Genomic DNA, 19,834 nt, shown 5'->3' on the forward strand with positions numbered 1-19,834 from the left:
AGAACTTTCAAAGGTCTTAACTGCTGGGTTCAAAAAAGATCTGGATGCTAGGCAACAGTTGTGTGTTTGAATAGGAAAATTTGTTGGTGTGAATGTAGCCCCATTTTCAGCAGCAAAACCAAAGGTAGGAGAACAACGAGGACGCTCTACTGTAATTTAGGTATATAATCAAAACACAAATGCACACACGGAGCCATGCAGCCGTAAACATAGACACACCTGTACACTGTTACACATTTTCATATAACATGGCATCTATTTGAAGCCGGACTTCAGATAACACGTGACTTTGCTGTCAAATTATTTTATTTAGACGACTTCAGTGTGGAGTATTTATCATATGTTGAGACTTTTAACTTCAATTAGCATGCAGCTTCCAACTTTCATTTTGGTCAAAATTCGTTTCCATCTTTACTAACAAATTCAAAGAGTCTACAGCCTTTAAATAAGACATTAAACATCTCGTTTTTGTGATTTTGCAGGTGGACTTCAGAATAATCATCAGGAAAACTTGACCTGACTTTGCGTGCTGACCAAAAAAATCATCAATAATTCCCTTTAAATCTGTTTTCTGCTCTTTGATTAATAAAAGGTCCGGACTTCAAAGAAACAACTCAAATCTCTAGGTAGCCTACTTTGCTGTTGTTTTTGTCCATGTTGTATATAAGTGTATCTGTGCTGCTTCTATTTGTTTACTGGTGAGTTGTTTTCAGTCATGTGGGAGCTACAGCAAGGTAAGATATTCCCATCATCGCTTCAATGTCATATGGTAACTACAAAAGAGACCGATCTTCACTTGGGGCTACATCCATGCGTCCACCACTACCACTTATTCAACGTGACCCTGTCAGGAACCTTTACATAAAAGTGACTCAAATCAAACCAATTGCGCCTTACAGGAAACAAAAACAATCCATGACTAACATCCCGACCAGCCGCACATGAAAGCAAGCGTGAGTCCTGAGAGACGAGCTCGAAGAATTCGTGGGAATATGAAATGAGCTCTGAGGTGGACAGCCCTGTAGCAGTCTGGACTTTACTGAAGGGGCCAGAGTAAAAGCAAAAAAAGTCACACACACTCTGGTGCTGGTCAAATAGCAATTTCCTCTCTACATATGCTCAGCACCAATGTAAATCTAAAGCTTAGAGGAGAAGTTGGTCAAAGTCATATTGGTTTTGAGATTCGGTGAAGGGAGTCAATCATTGCCTCGTGGCGATAACGTAGTACGGCTTTGCCTCTGCTAAGCAAAAGTAAACTCAAATTAAGCGACTTTCTGCCACAACTAACTGGGTGGGGATTAGAGCACTGTATTAAAATGAAGCATCTGTTCCTTAACAGGCAGAGTGAATTGCATTCCTGTCCATGTCAGAGCTGCAGCATCCGAGCTGCCTGCCTGGCCAGCAGAACTAATTTGAACTGTGAATCATAGGCTCGTCCACAGGTCAAAGAGCCCAGAATGAATCATACGTGCTCATGGAAAGCTGCTCATCTCTGAAATGTTTTCTCACAGGATGAACCAACAAGCAAACAGCATATCGAATCAGCGACAGTTTCCTCTGTGTGTCTGTATGTGTTATGCATGCATTGCCAACTGTGGAGTGTAACACATTTGAGCTCTAACACCCGCAGCAGCAGCTGTTCAGGCCATAATAACTGAGTGTGTCTGCTTGTGTACAGAAGATTTTAAAAATTGTACCAGTCATTATTTAGCACAGTACAGGTTTTAAACGATCATGCTTGAATAATCCTTTGGTGCTTAGCAGCATCAGATCATTGTACTACAAAGTAATGCAATATGCTTTTATTATGTACTTGTTTTACTAAAAATGACTTTGTTTACACAGTGAGTGGTTTCCTAATTTTATGTAATGCTTTTTAATAACCCCTTTAGCAGGCACCCTCAAGCTTTTTGGATTATGACCCCTCAAAATGAAGGAATGCCTTCTGCAACCACTTGTTACTTGTTGCCTGAAAATGTTTTTCCCTTGTTTTAGTTGAATAATACAAGGGCCTGAAGAGGTAAAATTAACCATGTATAAACAAGATAAAAAAAAATATTAAATATTAAAAATTAAAAATTAAAGCAAAAACTGAAAAGAATCAATATGATTTGTGGGGCAGAATTTTTCATGATTTTCCTACCATTATTTACCTTTCTGATTCTCTTGAGAATCCTTTGGGGAGTCCTGAACAATACTGTGGGAATCACTAAGAGAGTGCAGCTGAACATGTAGCCTTTAGTGTATGTAAGGAGAAAGAGCTACAGTAACAGTAAACCTCTAAATGCTGAAGCAATCTTTTGACATTTCTTTTCCTTCCTGTTATTAAAAAGCATTGTGGAAGCATTGTAAGTATCATGGGAGGACTTTATGTTATCCTCAGGAATAAATTCTTCACTTCCAAAAAAAAAAAAAAAACCAAAACCCAAAATGAGCCAGAAACACAACAGTGAGGGGTTGGGGGGGGGGTTGTAATTTCTATTCTCACTGCAGCTCATACAAAAATGTGCAAGATGTAATTATACCTAATGACATGGGATCACCTACAGGAAATGAAAAGCATACAAGAGAGAAGGAAAAGATAGAAAAAGGAGAGAGGATTGCCAATGGGGAATATTTTCAGACACAACTATGAGAGTAAAGAAAAAAGGATATTCAGTTTGATAATATAAACAGAACAGTTTATCCCTGCACTCTGTGTATGACAACATACTAGATGACAATGTATGTCAAATGCAGTGCTGTTGAGTAACACATTATTAGGAAATACTGAATGTATCAGCTTAGCAGCAGGTGGTGGAACAGCAGCAGTAATTCTATTATAATGCAGTATACAGTCTCTTTGACGTACAGTCTACATTCTGTTTTTAGGGGAAATTATTTAAGTATACTTAAGGTTATACTAGAGTATGCAGTAATTGTCAGTACTGTTTGGAAACAAAATCGCCAGCGAAAGCAGGAGCCAACACCAGCTTTGTCCACTTGGTGTTTCACCTCGCTATATTTTGTGGGGTCTTTTTCAGCACGGTGACTACAATTTCTGTAGCTTCCTCTTGTCCCTGTTAATGCAAGATATTAACATGCATCTTGGGTGATCTGATCACAAGTAGACAGCACTAAATACAAGTGTAAATGACCACCAAGATGCATTGTGATCTGATCAATCAAACCACTTGCAAAGGTGGTCTGGGACACATATGACCACATATCTTTTGAAGTTTAAATGCAAATGCACCCTGATGCTTCCCAGAAAAGGATAATGCAGGATGTTGTTGTTACTGTTTTGATGACAGGGTGCTAATGCTCTACAACTTGCCGATTTCACGATGAATTGGATGAAGTGTTGTGTGACTGTCCACCCTTAAAACCTATGTTCTTTTAGCAACACACTGTCAATGCGACTAATGAGTATTCTACTAAGCCACTAGTGAGAATGTGGACATAATAACTGTGTACGGGGCCATTTGACCTTCTAGTGTAAGTGAAGTGGTCAGTAAAAAAATCTGAACACTATTAATAAGCTGAAGACACATTATATACACAGGTGTGAATGGCCATGTGACTTGGATGTACGCTTGTGTTCGAATCACAGAAATGCATGTTAATTCCAGGTGTAATGGGTGGTTGATGCCTTGTTATGTATTTGTAACATAATCTGCGTGTGCCCAGGAGCATCCCGAACACAGCAAAATAAAAATAAAATTCAAAAGTACAGGCAGAGGGCAGAGTCTCTGCCACGCACTTCCAGTGGGACATAAGTGACGATTGAGATGGATTACTTCTGTATGAGTCTACACATTATTTTTCAGAAAAATCCTGCATAGTATGTCTTTAAAGAGTGACCAGAGGCAAAGCAGTCTTTCACTACCCTCAATCACCTATGACCACACCAGACATTAATGATGGGTGAGGACAAAAGTGTGACATGTTGCACCTGTGACCGCATCCAACAGTGATGTCACAGGATCCTGGCGTACAGATGCACGTCACTGCAGCAAGTTGAAATGTTAAAGCTCAGTTAAAACAAGATTTTTAGTGGGTATTAAGTTAGTCTTTGGTTGACGGTGTGGGGTATAATCAATGCAGTGGTAGTCAGTGGTTAGCAAAAATTATTTAGCATCAGCAGTAGCTCTTACATGTGTGAAAACAGCGTTTAAAAAAAACTAACTTTGTTGTTTTTAACTGGTGAGTTTTAATAAATCAGTATGAGGCAAGTATGTAAATGCACTCTGTTCTGTGTAGGTGTGGAGTTGGTGATCAGGGAATTTATGACCTCTGTGGCACAAATTACTTCACGTTTCTGCCTATTAGCACCAAAAGCTCAATTTGCAGTCAAATACACACAAAGAACAAAGCCAATTCACACACAACAGGCCAGAGCCGTTTCCTCTTCCAAGGCGGCACAAATTATTGAAACAATTATCAAAAACCTAATTTCAACCTATGCACATTTTTTTGCACATTTTTTGACAGTCAATCTTCTCAGCAACAACTTCTGTGTGAAAACTCACCAGCAACAAACCATTTCATGCTTGTCAAGCCTTGGTAGCCATTTATCTATAGACCTGAATCCTACTTCTTACCAATCATGTCAAGCACTTCATAAGAAGGACGCACCATCCGTCATGTTCAGAAACACAACTTATCTGATGCATGTGACATGTCAAGTTGTCCTCCAAAAAGGCAAACAGTCAATCTTTTATGTGGCAAAAATACTGATGATAGTTCCATCTTTACAGAGGGTCAGTGCTCATAGATACAAATCAGCTTTCTAAAAATAAAGCTCCAGTTCTCCTTTTTAACGTTTTGCCTGTTGGTTGCTTGATTTTTTTCATACACAGGTTGAATGACCAAAAGCGGAGGGCACATTGAAGCTCTTAAACTTCATAACGTATGCCCACATGCAAATTGAACATTTTAAATCTTTTTTTCCTGATTTATTGTTCCATAATCCATGACCAAACATATTAAAATGTCCTTGAAAAATAAAATGTTTTGGCTCACCTTTTGAACAAGACACATGCATTCTTTTTTATTCCAATCATTTTACTACACAGCAAAATTGCGTTTATCCCCAACCCCATTTGCCATGGCAAAAAAACAAAAAACAAAAAAAGGCACAAAAAGCAGATCAGAGTGTTGTATTCCCACAAGCTAACACAACACCTCGGATACAAACAACCCTGGCAGCTACTGCAACATTCCTGAAGCTGCTGTTGCAACATCTGTGGGCAGGTTTCTTTTCCCAATTCATCTGAGTTTGATGTTTAAGTTGGTCTGTCAGTTCTTGTGTGAACAAGCATAATCTTTTGACTCAAAAGTCTGATTTTTATTTAGCCTGGAGGAACACAGAGAGCGATGAACAGAGTATGACAGAAACACGCACGTACCTGAGACTCAAGGTCAGTCGTTCATCTTTAGCCCTCAGCAGATCGCCAACTGAAAATGTGGCACTGCCCAGGAAGCTGCTCTGTAGAACCAGACAGAGAAGAAGAAAAAAAGGCTGTTAACAAGAGGCGAAGTATTTCAGCAGCAGTTAAAACAGCAAAAAAAGACTACTGAATAACTCTTTTCTTATTTTGATCCTATCATAGAAGTGTCAGACACAGATAAGTACAGAAAATAGTGTGTCAGAGCGCTGATCTCAAAAATCAAAAAAGTGAGATATTTTTGACATTAGGCATGGGGACATACGATCTACTCTCCTTCTCTGTCTCCCTTTCACCCCCTTTCTCACTGCTCTGACAACATGTGTTTGCTGCGGGCATGATATGAACAAGGGGTGTCAGCACACGAGAACTGGGTCACGGAGAGAGAGGTAGGGGACGAGCCCATCAATAACGAAGAGAGATGATCTACATTCGTAGAACACACACACACACACACACACACACACACACACACACACCCTCACAAGCATGCTCAGACGCATGCACATCCCCACACACATGCAGAAAAGTCCTGCACCTGCATGTAAAACCACTAACATGCTAGCTAGAGCTGCAGGGGACCCTGCAAAGGTCACAGGCTGCTCTGAACAAAGCTAAAACAAAGCGAAGGTAATTAACAACAGGTACAAAGGTGACTTCATCATACTGGGGAAAAAAATATCTTAATTAAGGTGTTCACAGCCTGCTCACACTCTTCTCTGAGATACTGGGATGCTGCAGTACCATTTACAGCCCTTTCATTCACTGAATGTATGCTTTTTTTATTTATAAGCTTTTACAACAGTGTCAGTGATGGCTCTACAAACACTGACTCAACAATAGAAAACAAGACAATTTGTGTCTTGCCCCTGTCTGTGGCTTTAGATAGCTGTCAAAGGCTGTACACTGCCTCTGAAGATGAAAACAGGATTGTGTCTGTTGTTGAAATGAATGCAAATGAGTTTTTTAGGTGTTGTAAGCAAACACCAGAAAGCTTCTGCACACATTCGACAGATTTTTACTCTACACCTTATAGAGAGTAGAGAGAGCAAACAAAATTAGCCTGTGGAAATGGGATGCACTGATCCCATATGTCAGATAAGTATCAGCCCCATTACTACAGTTGCAAGTAGTTTATTTTTTATATTGATTCATCTGCATTTTCCCAAATAATTAATGCAAACCTTTGTCTATAACATGTCTGAAAATAAAGAATGGGGCCATTATAACCTACTAGAGCTCAACATGGTGTCTTCAAATTACAAAGAAGAAGCTGTAAATCTCCTTATTTAAGAAGCTCAAGTCTGAGCAAGTTTGGCACTTTTGCATAAAGTCCTCCATATACTAGAAGAATGACTTTTAAAAGACTAAAGTCTGACACCCTCTCTCATTTAAACACAATGTAAAATCTTTGCAATGTGTGACTAAAAAAATAAAAAGACTGGGCATCTTGCAGGGTCACTATTAGCAAAACAAATATACTAAAATAAGTGCTTGGTGGTGAAAAAGATTCACACACCGAATATAACACACACTCTAATTCACTTTGCAGCTCCACCAGTTTCTCCTCCTTTTCTACAGTCAAAGAGAACCGAGACCTGTTGATGCTTTAAGGCCTCCCTGGCGTCCCCTCTGCGTTTAGCATTTACCCAATTTGCTGCTTCTTGTTTGGTGCTGGAGATAGCATACCTATTGGTTGCTGAACATGCTTACATCATTAAACGTCACTATTTGCATGAGCCAAGACTAAAAACTTACATTGAGAACAAGACAAGAAGAAGACTGACTAAAAACACCTTGGACTGAGTCTAATAACTACCTTAAATCAAACTATTGAGATATTGGGAGTGTGCCTCAACTCTAGAAAAACTCATGATTTTATTTCAACATTAGAAATTTGTCTACAACATTGAAATAGTCTGACAAGTCATTTGGTATACGGCTGGCATCAGTTGCCAATATTTGGTGATCGATTTGCCATTTCAGCTCTGCCCATGACATGACTAATCCAAATGGAATAATTTCTTTGTCAGTATTGTTATACAATTCAGTGGCTGTCACATTCATTCAGTCACAGAAGGCCACCAACTCAGTTTCTAGCATCACAGCAGTCCCTGACCTAATGGCACCTTACATAAAAATGACTCTAATGAGGTATTCAAAGAGCGCTTCTATTTGATGTGGATGAGTTTCATCATCAGATACAGTGAGTGGAGGTATCAGAAGAAAAGAAGTTGGATATGTGCATTTCTACAGGGAAATACTGTAAAAAAAAGTATCACTTTAAAGGACATGTAACAGTGCCATAGAGCCTGGGTCAAATGGTGGCAAAAAAAGCATGGCTGATGAAAGTCAACTCATGTCATATGACTGTTGCATCACTTACCATAAAGTCATCACAGAAGTGACTCACTGAATTTTATATTTATGAGATTAGACATTGTTCCTGGGTGAAATATGCATGGCTGTTTTGAATAAGTTATAAGTTACATTGTCTTTTCTTCTATTGTTTGGCTACAAATTTTTACCTCTGATCTTGGTTCCTCCCTCTTCCTACCAATGCACTGCTTGTTCTCTCCTTTTTTTAGTCTCTCTGCAGTCTCCTGTATCAGATAAAAAAGGGCATCCTGTCTATTGACCTTTTCTTTCAATCATTTCCTCCCTGAGCATTTTCCTGCTACACCGTACAAATCCCCCATATGCTTTAAGCAAAACACTGCCCCAAACACATTCTCCTGCCCCGGCCCACTCACAAGTAGGCAAACACAGACTCACACGCATGCGTAAACACACAGAAAGAGGAAGAGACCAAAACACAAGGTCAGTCAACAGTGCTATGAAAGAAACCCTTCAACAATACATAATATTGAAACACAGTGTAAGGTTTAAAAAGCAGCTCAAATTTACCAAGAGAAGACACACAGCCCCAAGCCTCATATTCGGTTACAGTTTTATGCAGCATATTGCCATGTCCTTATTGAATTAAACAGAGATAGGATCCCCAGTAGGCACCGCTTGATATGCACAACGTCATATTCTTCAGCAATGACGTATCATAGCCAATCCTGGTTTGCCCTGATAACCCAGAGCACAGAAGGCCATTACACACCGTAGAGGAACATTATATCCCTGTGTAGCCATTACTCGCAAGCCAGTACAGAGCGTCTGGTAAATGGTCTTAGAAATCCATTCCTTAGCATCTTTTTATGGCCCCTCACGATGAAGGCTTTAAAAGTAATGAAGCTCCTGAGACCATCCTCTTACGCAAGATCAAAGTGGCTGTACCACAGAAAATGAGAGAAAGATGGGGGCAAGAGGAGGAGTAGAGTGAGAAGAGAAGACAAATGATGCTCTTCCAGGATCATGGAGGATTGATTATGATGGTCTTGCTCTGTTCCCTTCTCACATGCTCTGGCTCTCTCTTTTTTCTATCCGTCTTTTTTCGCCTGCTCTTGCTCATTCCCTTGACTGGTTCTATTGGCCATGCCGGTTGCGAACTACAAGAGAAACTTTTGATCTATGATCTCCCGCACTTGCTTTCAAAGAGAAGGAGATGTTGAGACATTTTGCATGAGCTCAGAGATAAATACAACCTAACCGACACAAAATTGCCCTTGATAACACATGCGCACACTTAAAAGATCAATCATAGATCAAAAATGAAAGACACTTCTTGTGCAGGGGCATGTAAAGCTGACATGTTGCATGTCTACAGGCTGCCTGCAGACCTGTGAAGGCCACAGTGTCTGTCCATCACTTGGCAGAGGTAAACGGTCCAACTCAAGCTGTAGATCTATTGATTTTCCTCACGCCCTAGGTGACAGAGTGACACATACACATACAGACACACACTTACTCTCTCTCAATCATTCCCCCTCTCCCTAGCTGTCTCTCTCACACACACACACACAGAGACTGCAAAGAATACCTGGAGGAGAGGATATTCATTCACATGCTACGCCAACAAATGACATTTTATATAAATGGCAACGGTGACAGTTTTGGCACCAGCTGAATAAAACACATCTGGCAAACGTTTATGAATATGAACAGAATTATACCACGGAGGTCAGTAGTGTCTACATGAATACACTGCTCTTCCTTCACTACAAATACAGCTTTACAAATTGGCCTAATTAAGTCATTAGAGATGTCATGACATGCCATTTATACTTGCATGCAAATGTGTGCACTGGGGCACAAATTATGACCACACTAACTTAAAATTGACACGGAGTGGGATCACACACACTCATAAAGCACATACAGTATACAGCAACACACACGCACACACACACACACACACACACACACACACACACACACACACACACACACACACAAGGAAGTCCACTTACAGTTCTGTTGCACACAATCCAAGCTGCAGAAAGATAGTAAGATACACACACACACACACACACACACACACACACACACACACACACACACAAGGAAGTCCACTTACAGTTCTGTTGCACACAATCCAAGCTGCAGAAAGACAGTAAGAAATGAGGAGAGGTCGACAGAAAGACAGAGAGACTGAAATAAAGAACCGTTAGAGAAGAAATGGATGTTATGTCTTCTTTCTTCCTCTTAATGAGCTCCACTACGGTTCTTCCTACATTTCCTCCTCCAGTCGTCAGTCAGAGTAACTCCATGTGTTGTATTCACTCTTTACAGAGCAGCAGGCACCCTGGCTGATACATACATTGTAAGCATGCAAACACATGAAATACACACTCACATGTAGAAACACACACACACACACACACTGTAGCCTTCGCTGGTACTGAGAAACTGGCTAGAGTGAGCTACTGGCGTTACCGCTGTTGCTGCTGTGGCTGGCTTGACAGTAAGCGAGACCAGCTAGAGAGAGAGAGCGAAAGACGAGGAGGAGGAGAGAGCCACAAGAGGGGAGGGAGTCGACAAATACAAGCAGTCGAGGTGGAGAGGGGGAAGACGGAGGAGGAGGGTAAAACAACACAAAAAGAGGAAGAGACAGAAGGGAAGGAAGAGAGACAATTAATGGGTAGAGATGCAAGATAACAACACAGAAATGGGAGAGAGATATAAAATAATATAGCAAAGGAGAGACAGAGTGAGAGGGACAGACAAAGAGAGACAGAGAGAGACAGGGGGGTGGGGAGGGGGGACGGAGACAGAGTTATGTGTCACACCTCGGTTGCAGCCTGTGACTCATATGGCCAACAGGAAAAGAAAACACTTGTTATGGCTCCTTGAATTAACATTAATTCCATCCACAAGGTGCAAGGTATATGTGTAGGAGTGTGTGTTTGCGTACAACACAGATAACACTTCAAAACGCACATTGACATACTTGAGGATCACACAAGAGGTTTGTAGAAACACCCTCTACACATTTAAAGCTGCCACTGAGAGAAGAAAAAAAATCAATCCATCCATTTCGAGACATCGAGACAATGATGAGCTAACCCACACAGCAACACCAGTGACACCAAGCTCAGGTTTTAACTACCTGGGCTCGAACCTCGGATTAAGCAGGGTTTAATTTACCCATGCTGACACGGGGGGGTGAGTAATTCTGGCAGAACAAAGGACGCGCTTCACCACCGGCCCTTATCACCCCGAGCAGGTACACAAGCAAACACAAAGAGACACGCTTGCAAACACTTAAGCACACGTGCAACAGCACACCCACCCAGTCTCCTAACATTTGTAAACACACACAAACTGTAATGTAGAAAAACACTGAGCACTGGAGGTCATGGTGTTGAGTTGTCAACCCTCTTAATATGGTAGGTGGGGTGTGGAATTAGGGAGTGTGGGCGGGTGACCTATGTGACAACTGGAAGATGGTGCATAAACTCCTGCAGGTTACCCAAAATGCTTCTTAGTTTAATAAACTGCTTACAGCAAAACAGTTTTTATGCGCATCCCTGCTTCTGCCAAATCCATTTGTACCTTTTTAGTTGGTTACTGCTTGTTCTTTTTTGTCAGTGATCACTGATGTTTTTTGTGGCCTTTTTAGTGTGCACTCCCACTCTTAAAATCTGCGTACAATAGGAATTTGTTTGAATCTTACAGAACCAGAAATGAATGCTGAATAACAACACAGAAAATCCTTGATCAAAGCTTGTTCAAAATATGAATCAAGCACACTGAAAACAGGCATTTTTAATGCCCTACTTTGAAGTTCAAAATGTTTGACATATTTTATAGCATTCAAACTGCCAGTTCTTAAAAAGCACACTTAGACTGGCAGGGATTGGTCTTACATTCAACATGGGAAGCACAAGCTATACCTACAGCAGGGAAATGTGTGAGGCTCCTGGCTTTAAAAGGAAAGCCTAAGCATTTCTTAATTCCCACTTTTTAGCTCTTTTAACCAGTACTCTTAGCTGGTGCAACACTATCAAAACTGCACAAGCACACACTCATTTTTCATGGACCTTATGGAGGCAGTGTAGGCAGTGGATGTGTTAGTCCATGTAAAGATCATAAAACAAATGCCACTGGCAGCTGGTTTTCGCACAGACAGCAACAAGAGATCTCAGGCAACCAGTCACCCCCAAACCCAGACAAGCTCAGACAAAAGCAGGCGGCTGTGTTTTCCCCGGGTGAGCTGATGTTCTCATTCTTAGCTGTCTCCCCTCAACATTGTCCTCCAATTCTTCCCTGACTTATTCGTTTCATGGTTCTCTACCTTGACCTCATTCCCCTGCTCTTGATCTGTTAGAGAAAAAAGAGAAAAGTCTGCAGACAGACAGAGATGCAGTCAGACCTGAGCTCACCCCCGTTTTGCCCTTCCCCATCTATTTCTTTAATTCATTTCCACCAACTTACATGAGACGTACATTCACACTGCGCTAATATGGTCTCTCACACAGAAGTTTCCTGTATTGTCTTGAATACAAAAGGGAGTATTTTTCTGGAAATTTTGTTTGAAAAAATGGAAATGGTATAATTTAAGTGTTGCAGTATGATTTGTTTGTAGGCTTATGTAGCTAGGCTTGCAATTTTCCTTAAATCTGTTTATAATGTGTCTTTAAGGTTTTTAGGAAGCTCTGCCGTTTTAATAACATTATCTCCCAGCCAATTTGACTGTGGCCTATCGTGGAATTACAGCTTGTTTCACGATAAGGATTCAACCCATTTGGCCCAAAGACATTTTGTAAGCGTAGAAGAGTCACATGATTGAAGATGTACACATGTTTATTTCTGCTATAAAGTTGGGCACTTTAACATGGAGGTATATGTGGACTGACTCGCATCTAGAGCCAGCCTCAGGAGGCCATTTGAGGAATTGCCATTTTTGGCACTTCCTGTGGCTTAATTCTTCCACTCCAGAGGTTATTGCCTGGATATAATCAGTTGAAAAGAGATTTTTAATAGTTTTACTCTGATCTGTGTGGGGAAATCATCGGCTCCCAGTGCTGTGTAGTTCTTGTTATGTTACACACATTGGTCCTCAGGCGGTGAACATGCACTCCAAATAATGTGAAGCAGACTTATCTGAGTGTAATAATACTGATTTGAACTTAGATACAAAATACTTTGATGTGTTCTTCTAGTGTTTCCCTGCCATTACATGCCTGATTAATCGTTTGTACTATTTTTGTCTACTTTATGAATAACTTTTGAAATGTATCAAGGACACCAAACACCTACTGAAAGACAAAATGTATGGCTTGTTGTGCAAACATGAAAGTGAAACAAGAGATTAATGCCTTCTGGGTCTGGATATGATCAAAATAAGAGCTGAACTTTTATCTTTTTTTTTAACTCTAGAAAGATTATTCAGTGTAAAATCATGGAAGTGGGCTCTTAATTGGCATAGCTTTCCATGACTTAATTTCTGTGCTCACATAATTCAGTGATAATTCTTATCTCACTTTGGAGTCAGACAAGTGTAAATTACCACGAGAACACGTGGAGGGCTTAAGAAAAATCCATATCTAAACTAAATTATGAAATGGACTGTGAGGAACAACAAGAGATACATTACTGTGCATTATGATGAAGAACTGAATCAATATTTTAATATCTGAGTGATGTTAAAATCTGAGCTACAATGGTGCAGTTTTGTCAATACTTAATGCACTTGGTCGTTTAATTAGCCAGCTGTTTGAGGAATACAGCTCGCTGTGCTGAAATATGGGCTCGAATGACAAACAAACTCAATCATTATCCTAGCCTATTATGCCGTCTTTCAAAGTGTTGCACTGAATATCAAGTCTCCATATTTTCAGGGGTGCTGGAGATTTTCCATTGAATGCATTTACCAGTCTCTCTAGTGTGCTATTTTTACCATTGTATATCTGCAGTATGCCAGGGCAGGATATTTTCTGGGACTGTGAATGTTGCTTTTTAATCAGATAATGCCACAATGCATGTGCACAGACAATTCAACAAAACCACACATTATCCAAACACTGTGAAATGAAGAAGGTAAAATAAGTATAGATTCAGCTTTCTGTCAGTGCTGCTGTGGCTGTCATTGGTAACTGAATATGACAATACATGTTCCTGTACTGTGATAACACTTTTTCTACACTAAAACTATAGGAACCAAAGAGATATGTCTGCACTCAAGTCAGACTTCATAAGCACTCAACGGAGACTGGACTGAGAAGTAAATACTCACTGAAAGCTGACTGCTGAGAGACAGGGAAAACTCCTTTTAGGACTTCTTTTCCTGCAGTTACTGTGCGTACAAAGAGATCTATAGAGCCATGTAAAGTTGCAGAGCGGCGGACAAGATAATATCCCTCTTTCTCACTAAACAGTTTATGGTTCCTGAGTATCTGTAATTCACAATCCCAAAAGGAGGACTAGAGGCGAGGAAAAAAGTGTTGCTACCTGCTCCCACATACATTCTTCAGCTTGTCAATGCTTGCCCCGAAACAAAAAGCCCTTTCTACCACTCTATTAGTTTTCTCCTTTCCTCTTTCCCTGCTCCTGCTGATTTAATCACGTTTGGGCTGCGTCCTTTTGGTGCCTGGCCAACTATCAGATAACCAAGGTTTTCTGACAGAAGTACTACACAGAGTACCAAGAATGAGAAGAATGCAACTGAGTAACATTAAATGGAAAATCAGATTCCCATGTCCGTGTTTATCTATCTCACAGAAAAAGCTGCATGTTGGAGAAAAAAAGAAACTTGTGGCAAATGCAGCCTGCCCTGCAGCCTGCCCTTGGTACACTGGAAGCACACTGCCGAAGCCTTCCCCCACACTCTCGGCTTTGGTCCATAAACTTTAACGGCTAACCCCACTGCAGACTCGGTGATAAAAATCAAGGCTCCTCCACTCGCAGTCTGTAAACATGACTTGGTAGCAGGTCTAAAGCCTGTACAGCCTCAATCAAATCCCCTCTATTGACATGATTACTATATCTAAATTGCAGCACAGCAAACTAGAAGCTGTTTTGATAGTTGCATTTTTATAGACAATTTTGTCTCTGTCTGCAGCACATGAGACCAATCCATATGATCATACAATATGCAAGTGCTTGATATCAGCTACTTATTGTGAGCTGCTATCAGCTAGGCCTGAAGGAAGCTGTGGTTAGCAGCTTCCCTCTTTCTGACTCTGTGGTCCGACGTAAGGCCCACAAATGCAGCAAACGGAAAGAAGTTGCACACAGCATGGAGAAAGGATGCACCATATCATTTTATCACCCACAAAACATGCTACTTTGCTCAACATCCTGTTTGTCACATCTTCTTTGTTATCTTGGCTGTGGTATTAGTATGAAGCCTCTGGTGTCTATCATCAGGACATTTCTCAGGCAACCATAGCAGAATAAAGCCTGTAATTTTGTCACAACAGACAACATAGGGGTTCTGTGTAGTGTTTCCCCTTACACACCCACAGATAAATAACAGGGAATGAGCAGGTTGCAATTCCCTACCCTTATGTAACAGCAAAAAGCTGCTAGCTCACCCCCAGGCCTGTAAGGCTACAGGCTATGCTGGGTCTCTCTCTCTGAACCTTGCTTTCTTCACCTCTCTCTCTCTCTCACACACACACACTCACACACACACACACACACACACACACACACAAACACAAACATGCACAGTAATAGTACTATAATATGCTAGCTCATGCCTGAAGTGGTTGATAGCTCTCTTCTTCAGAGCGCAGGGCTATAGGGGCTGTGAAAGTAAACAGCTCGGATCAAACCAACTCTCAGCTCCCTTTGAAGAGTGGGAGACAATTACGGAGATCAATGGTGCAGCCCAGAGGTGGTTAACAGCCTAGACAGGCAGACAGACAGGGATTGATGCCCCGTAATATCTAGAGAGTCTGCTCCTCAATGACTTCTCTGTACAGCTAAATCCAAGGTGCACTGCATCCTCGCTGAACATACATGCCGAAACACACAGCGTTTTGCCCTGAGGATACATGCACTGTTCTTGAGAGCATTAATCCCTCAGTGTGCGAGATTCAAACGCTGTAGTGTGGATTTTGCTGTGATACACATCAAGTTTGAACAGATGGGGGTCAAAGCTCTGTGTGGGTGGACAGCTTTTTTTCCCTGCAGTATTTCTCCGATAGACGTGTTTTAATCGCTATCTGCACTTTACTGCACAGCATAAACTTTTATTAGAAAATAATGAGAATACTATGTGTTCTTCTGTGTGACTGTGTGCATGTTTTCCTGTGTATTATGCGGAAGCCACATGCTTCTTTGAGCTATCTTTGACAACATTTGCGCCAAGATAAAGGTGACAAAAATAGGCTTAACCACACTACCCAGCATCAATCGTGTGTGTGTGTGTGTGTGTGTGTGTGTCACTCATGGTGTGAAAGGTGAGCCTTAAACTGTAGTTTAAAAGCTTTGGCAGCTGACTCGTGCTTACTGTGTAGGAGTTACTGAACAAGCTCTTCTGCCCCACCTGCTCCCCCGGGATAACGTAAAGCAAAGGCTGCTTAGAAGCTGCGATTTTAGACGTCTCACGCCACCTTGACTTCATAAATATCAAGATGCAGGAAGCAGTTGGAGAAGTGCAACAGCCGCTAGCTATTTTTGTTTCTCAGCACACCACAGCCATATTAGTTGCCTAAATGACATATTTGCCAGCTGATGTGGAACAACATCAACAAAAGAGCCTTTTGAACTAAATATACTGCTAATGTGAAAGTAGAATTTGTCCTTGGTGGCTATGATAGCAGATGAATAGATTCAGTGTTTTGTTGGGAGGATACACTCATGAATAGCGTATAAGATTCTTTAAAAAAAAAAAAAAGGGAGATAAGATCAAAACAAATATATTTGTATTTCCTGGGGAGTAAAAAAAATGCCTCTTTGAGATGTTTAAAGGCTTCCCACCCTCTTTGGGTGTGCAGAGGGGGAAACAATGTTGGCTGATTCTTGATTATCATATAATTCCATCTGCACAAACAGAAAGGAACAACAAAGCAGGGACAAAAACCCTCCTGCCCCACACTCGTTCACTTCAGTCCTCTTGGGTGAGGGGAGGAGAAGAAAAGCAATGTGTCGTTATCTCCATCAACAAAGTCAGAAGATAGACTGCTGTACAAGCGGTGATACACTTGAATGTTTGCACACAGCGATGCTCGGATAGATACTGTCATAAAAAGCTGTATTACATCTTTTTTTCAGCTGACCAACTGCAGGGTTTTAATTGCACCTCAGCATGACTATATAGTTCGTTGGCACCCGCACACACAAACATGAATGCTGTTTGCCTACAGGCTTACACGTGCATGTGCAGACACACAAGAACACACACTGTGGAAGACCCTGGCCTGGATGGCAAGCTCATCAGTGGTTCAGTTAGCCATGGAAAATAGCTGCCTTTACACACACACACACGCACACACACACACACACACACACACGCACACACACGCACACATACACACGCAGCCAACAAGCATCAGCACTTTCCACCAGTGCCTCTCAAAGGAAACCATTACACTGCAGAAACCCGCGGGAAGCCAGGCAGAAAGGAGATTTTCTCAAGCACTTTTTTCTCTTCCTCTCTCCTCTCTCAAAAAAGAAAAACTAACTTACACTAAGCTACTTTTGCCAGAGAAAAAAAAAAGATTACAGTCCGCCGAGCGTCTAATTCACCTGTGACCCAGTAATTCATTTGGCTGATACTCTGCTATTCCAGGTGACACTAACAATCACCGATATGATGGGTAGAGAGGCGAGAGAGGGTTAGGAGAGGTATGGGCTAGGCTGATTGGTGGAGGAGATATTTGATTAAATCCTCAAATGAATAATGCATTATGAAATTGATCCAGACAAATCCCACCTTGAGGAGATTGGAGTAGGATTATACAGGGAAGGGTTTGGGAGAGGTTATGACAAAGAGGAGGTTTCCTGGGAAGGTGCACTTCAGCATCAAGTGGTTACCTGGTGCTTGATAAGGCAATTTGCAATTCTCAATTTGTATGCATGTCAGCTGCAGGAGGATAAGACATACTGAGAGTTACAAGCACAGATTATTTGAGATTTAGCCCCAATAGTACATTGCACATGTTCATATCCTTTTCTATCCAATGGCCTTGAGAAAAAACAAGAGCAAGCAATTTCTGTTTCCTCCTCATTTTTTTCATTCTTTGAATGTTTTTACAATTAATTGCATCCTGATGTAGTGCTGACTTTAAGGTGATGTCAGTTTTATCCCACTGAAAGTAAATACCAAGTTTAAAGACACAAGAATATCATCCCGAAAGGAATAGTTCAATGTTTTGAGGGAATACACTTTTTTTCAAGAGTTACATGGCAAGAATAATATTACTCATGTTTGTAATGTAAATTTCAAGCTGAAGCCAGCAGCCTGTTAGCTTATTTTAACATAAGAAAAACACAACGTGTTATTTTTACTCTTTTTATTTTTGTGCTACTAAACAAATGAGATATAAAATGTTGATTTGTGAGCTAGTGGTGCATTCAGAAACCTTTGGGTGGAGCGAGGCTGGTCATTTCCTCCAGTCTTTATGCTAAGATAAGCAGCTGCTGGTTTCAGCTTCATATTAAACAAACAATCATTAGTGGAATCGATCTTCACATCTAACTCTCTGCTAGATAGTGATTAAATATATATATCCAAAACTGTCAAATTATCTTAATTTTGTTATCATTTGTTGTATATATCTCCGTATTTTCTGCATGCTTGTATATTACTTTTTAACAAATAAGCTCTATAACAAACAAATGATGCATTACAACCTGTGCCAATGCTATGAAATGGTATACTTTTCTGGCCTCTGAAGTTAACACAGTCGCCTCTCCCTCGCATTCCCCCACCTTGTTAGAAAGTGTTGATTTTCGTGTGGATGGATAAAAGCAGATTTAAAACAATACAACACAGTAGAAGTTTAATTGTTGCTCTTTATTTTGCCAAAGTTGATATTCTCCCTATTTGTCAATGTGAAAAATGCTATTTTGGTGTCACAATATTCAAAAGATATGTGGCCCCTGAAAAATGGGTGCAATATTTACTTTGGTGATTATGGGGGAAAATGGGGGGAAATTACGCTAATGTGTGCCTTCTTTTGACTAAACCGTCTCTGAATATATGTATATTGACAGAACCTTTTTTATTGTGCATTTACATACAGTATGTGCACAAGCATACATTAATATTTGTTTGTTTTTTTCTCCTCTCTGTTTTCCAAACAAATGTATATGTGATTGTAACAAGTAACACAGAGTATTAATTACAAAATGCACCTCTCTGAATACTAATGAAAATACACTTAATTCATTAGCACTGAAACCAGTGTCTCCAGACAGGCCTTCACGTAATACTCATGTAAAAATAGACCGTTTACTGGTGTACTTCACTTGTGCTAACTTGTGGCTTTGCCCTGGAAAGAAAGGGCGTCTCCTCATGGCAACAGCACCAGACATCTGCTCAGCAGTTTTTATAAGTAATTAGCTTCTCTGCTTAGATTTAGTTGGTTGCTTTTAATGAGCGTGCACTATTCCAACAACTATTTTAACGAATGACTGCTTACACCCTCACAACAAAACCTAGAGTGCACTTAATTTCCAACAATTGTAAATATTCATTGGCACAATGAGTCACTTTATTGAAGTGCATGTCAACACAGTGGGGGGAGCAATGTGGGAAAACAAAGTAATTATCTTGTGCCTTCCTAAATACAGTAAACAGGAGTTTGAAGTATTGTCAGCCAATGAAAATGATATCATTACTGTGAGAAAGCACTTCAGAAGCTCAGGCTTTGGAAGGAGCCTGAAATGTTTTCCAACACATCGCTCCAGCGGGACATGTTATTCTGCTAGCAGTCTGTCCATGGGGCTTTTCAGATGCCATGCGAGACATACGTATGTAGCGTTAACCTGACATGGCAGAGTGAGTGCTCAGTTGTCAATAAAAATGCTTCAGAGTGTTTAAACTTTCTTTTCTCTGGGGT

At 40.7% G+C, this 19,834-nt stretch overlaps 1 protein-coding gene across 1 annotated transcript in view; it reads right to left on the reverse strand.

Annotated features, from left to right (window-relative positions):
- Nucleotides 1–19,834, reverse strand: part of inpp4b (inositol polyphosphate-4-phosphatase type II B) — a 162,182-nt gene that overhangs the window by 93,216 nt on the left and 49,132 nt on the right. Inside the window, exon 5 of the mRNA XM_042484477.1 lies at nucleotides 5,391–5,470. Coding sequence (XP_042340411.1) covers nucleotides 5,391–5,470 — 80 coding nt within the window. The remainder of the gene's footprint in view (nucleotides 1–5,390; nucleotides 5,471–19,834) is intronic.

The sequence above is a fragment of the Plectropomus leopardus genome, chromosome 4 (assembly GCF_008729295.1).
Source record: "Plectropomus leopardus isolate mb chromosome 4, YSFRI_Pleo_2.0, whole genome shotgun sequence".
Classification (NCBI taxonomy): domain Eukaryota; kingdom Metazoa; phylum Chordata; class Actinopteri; order Perciformes; family Serranidae; genus Plectropomus; species Plectropomus leopardus.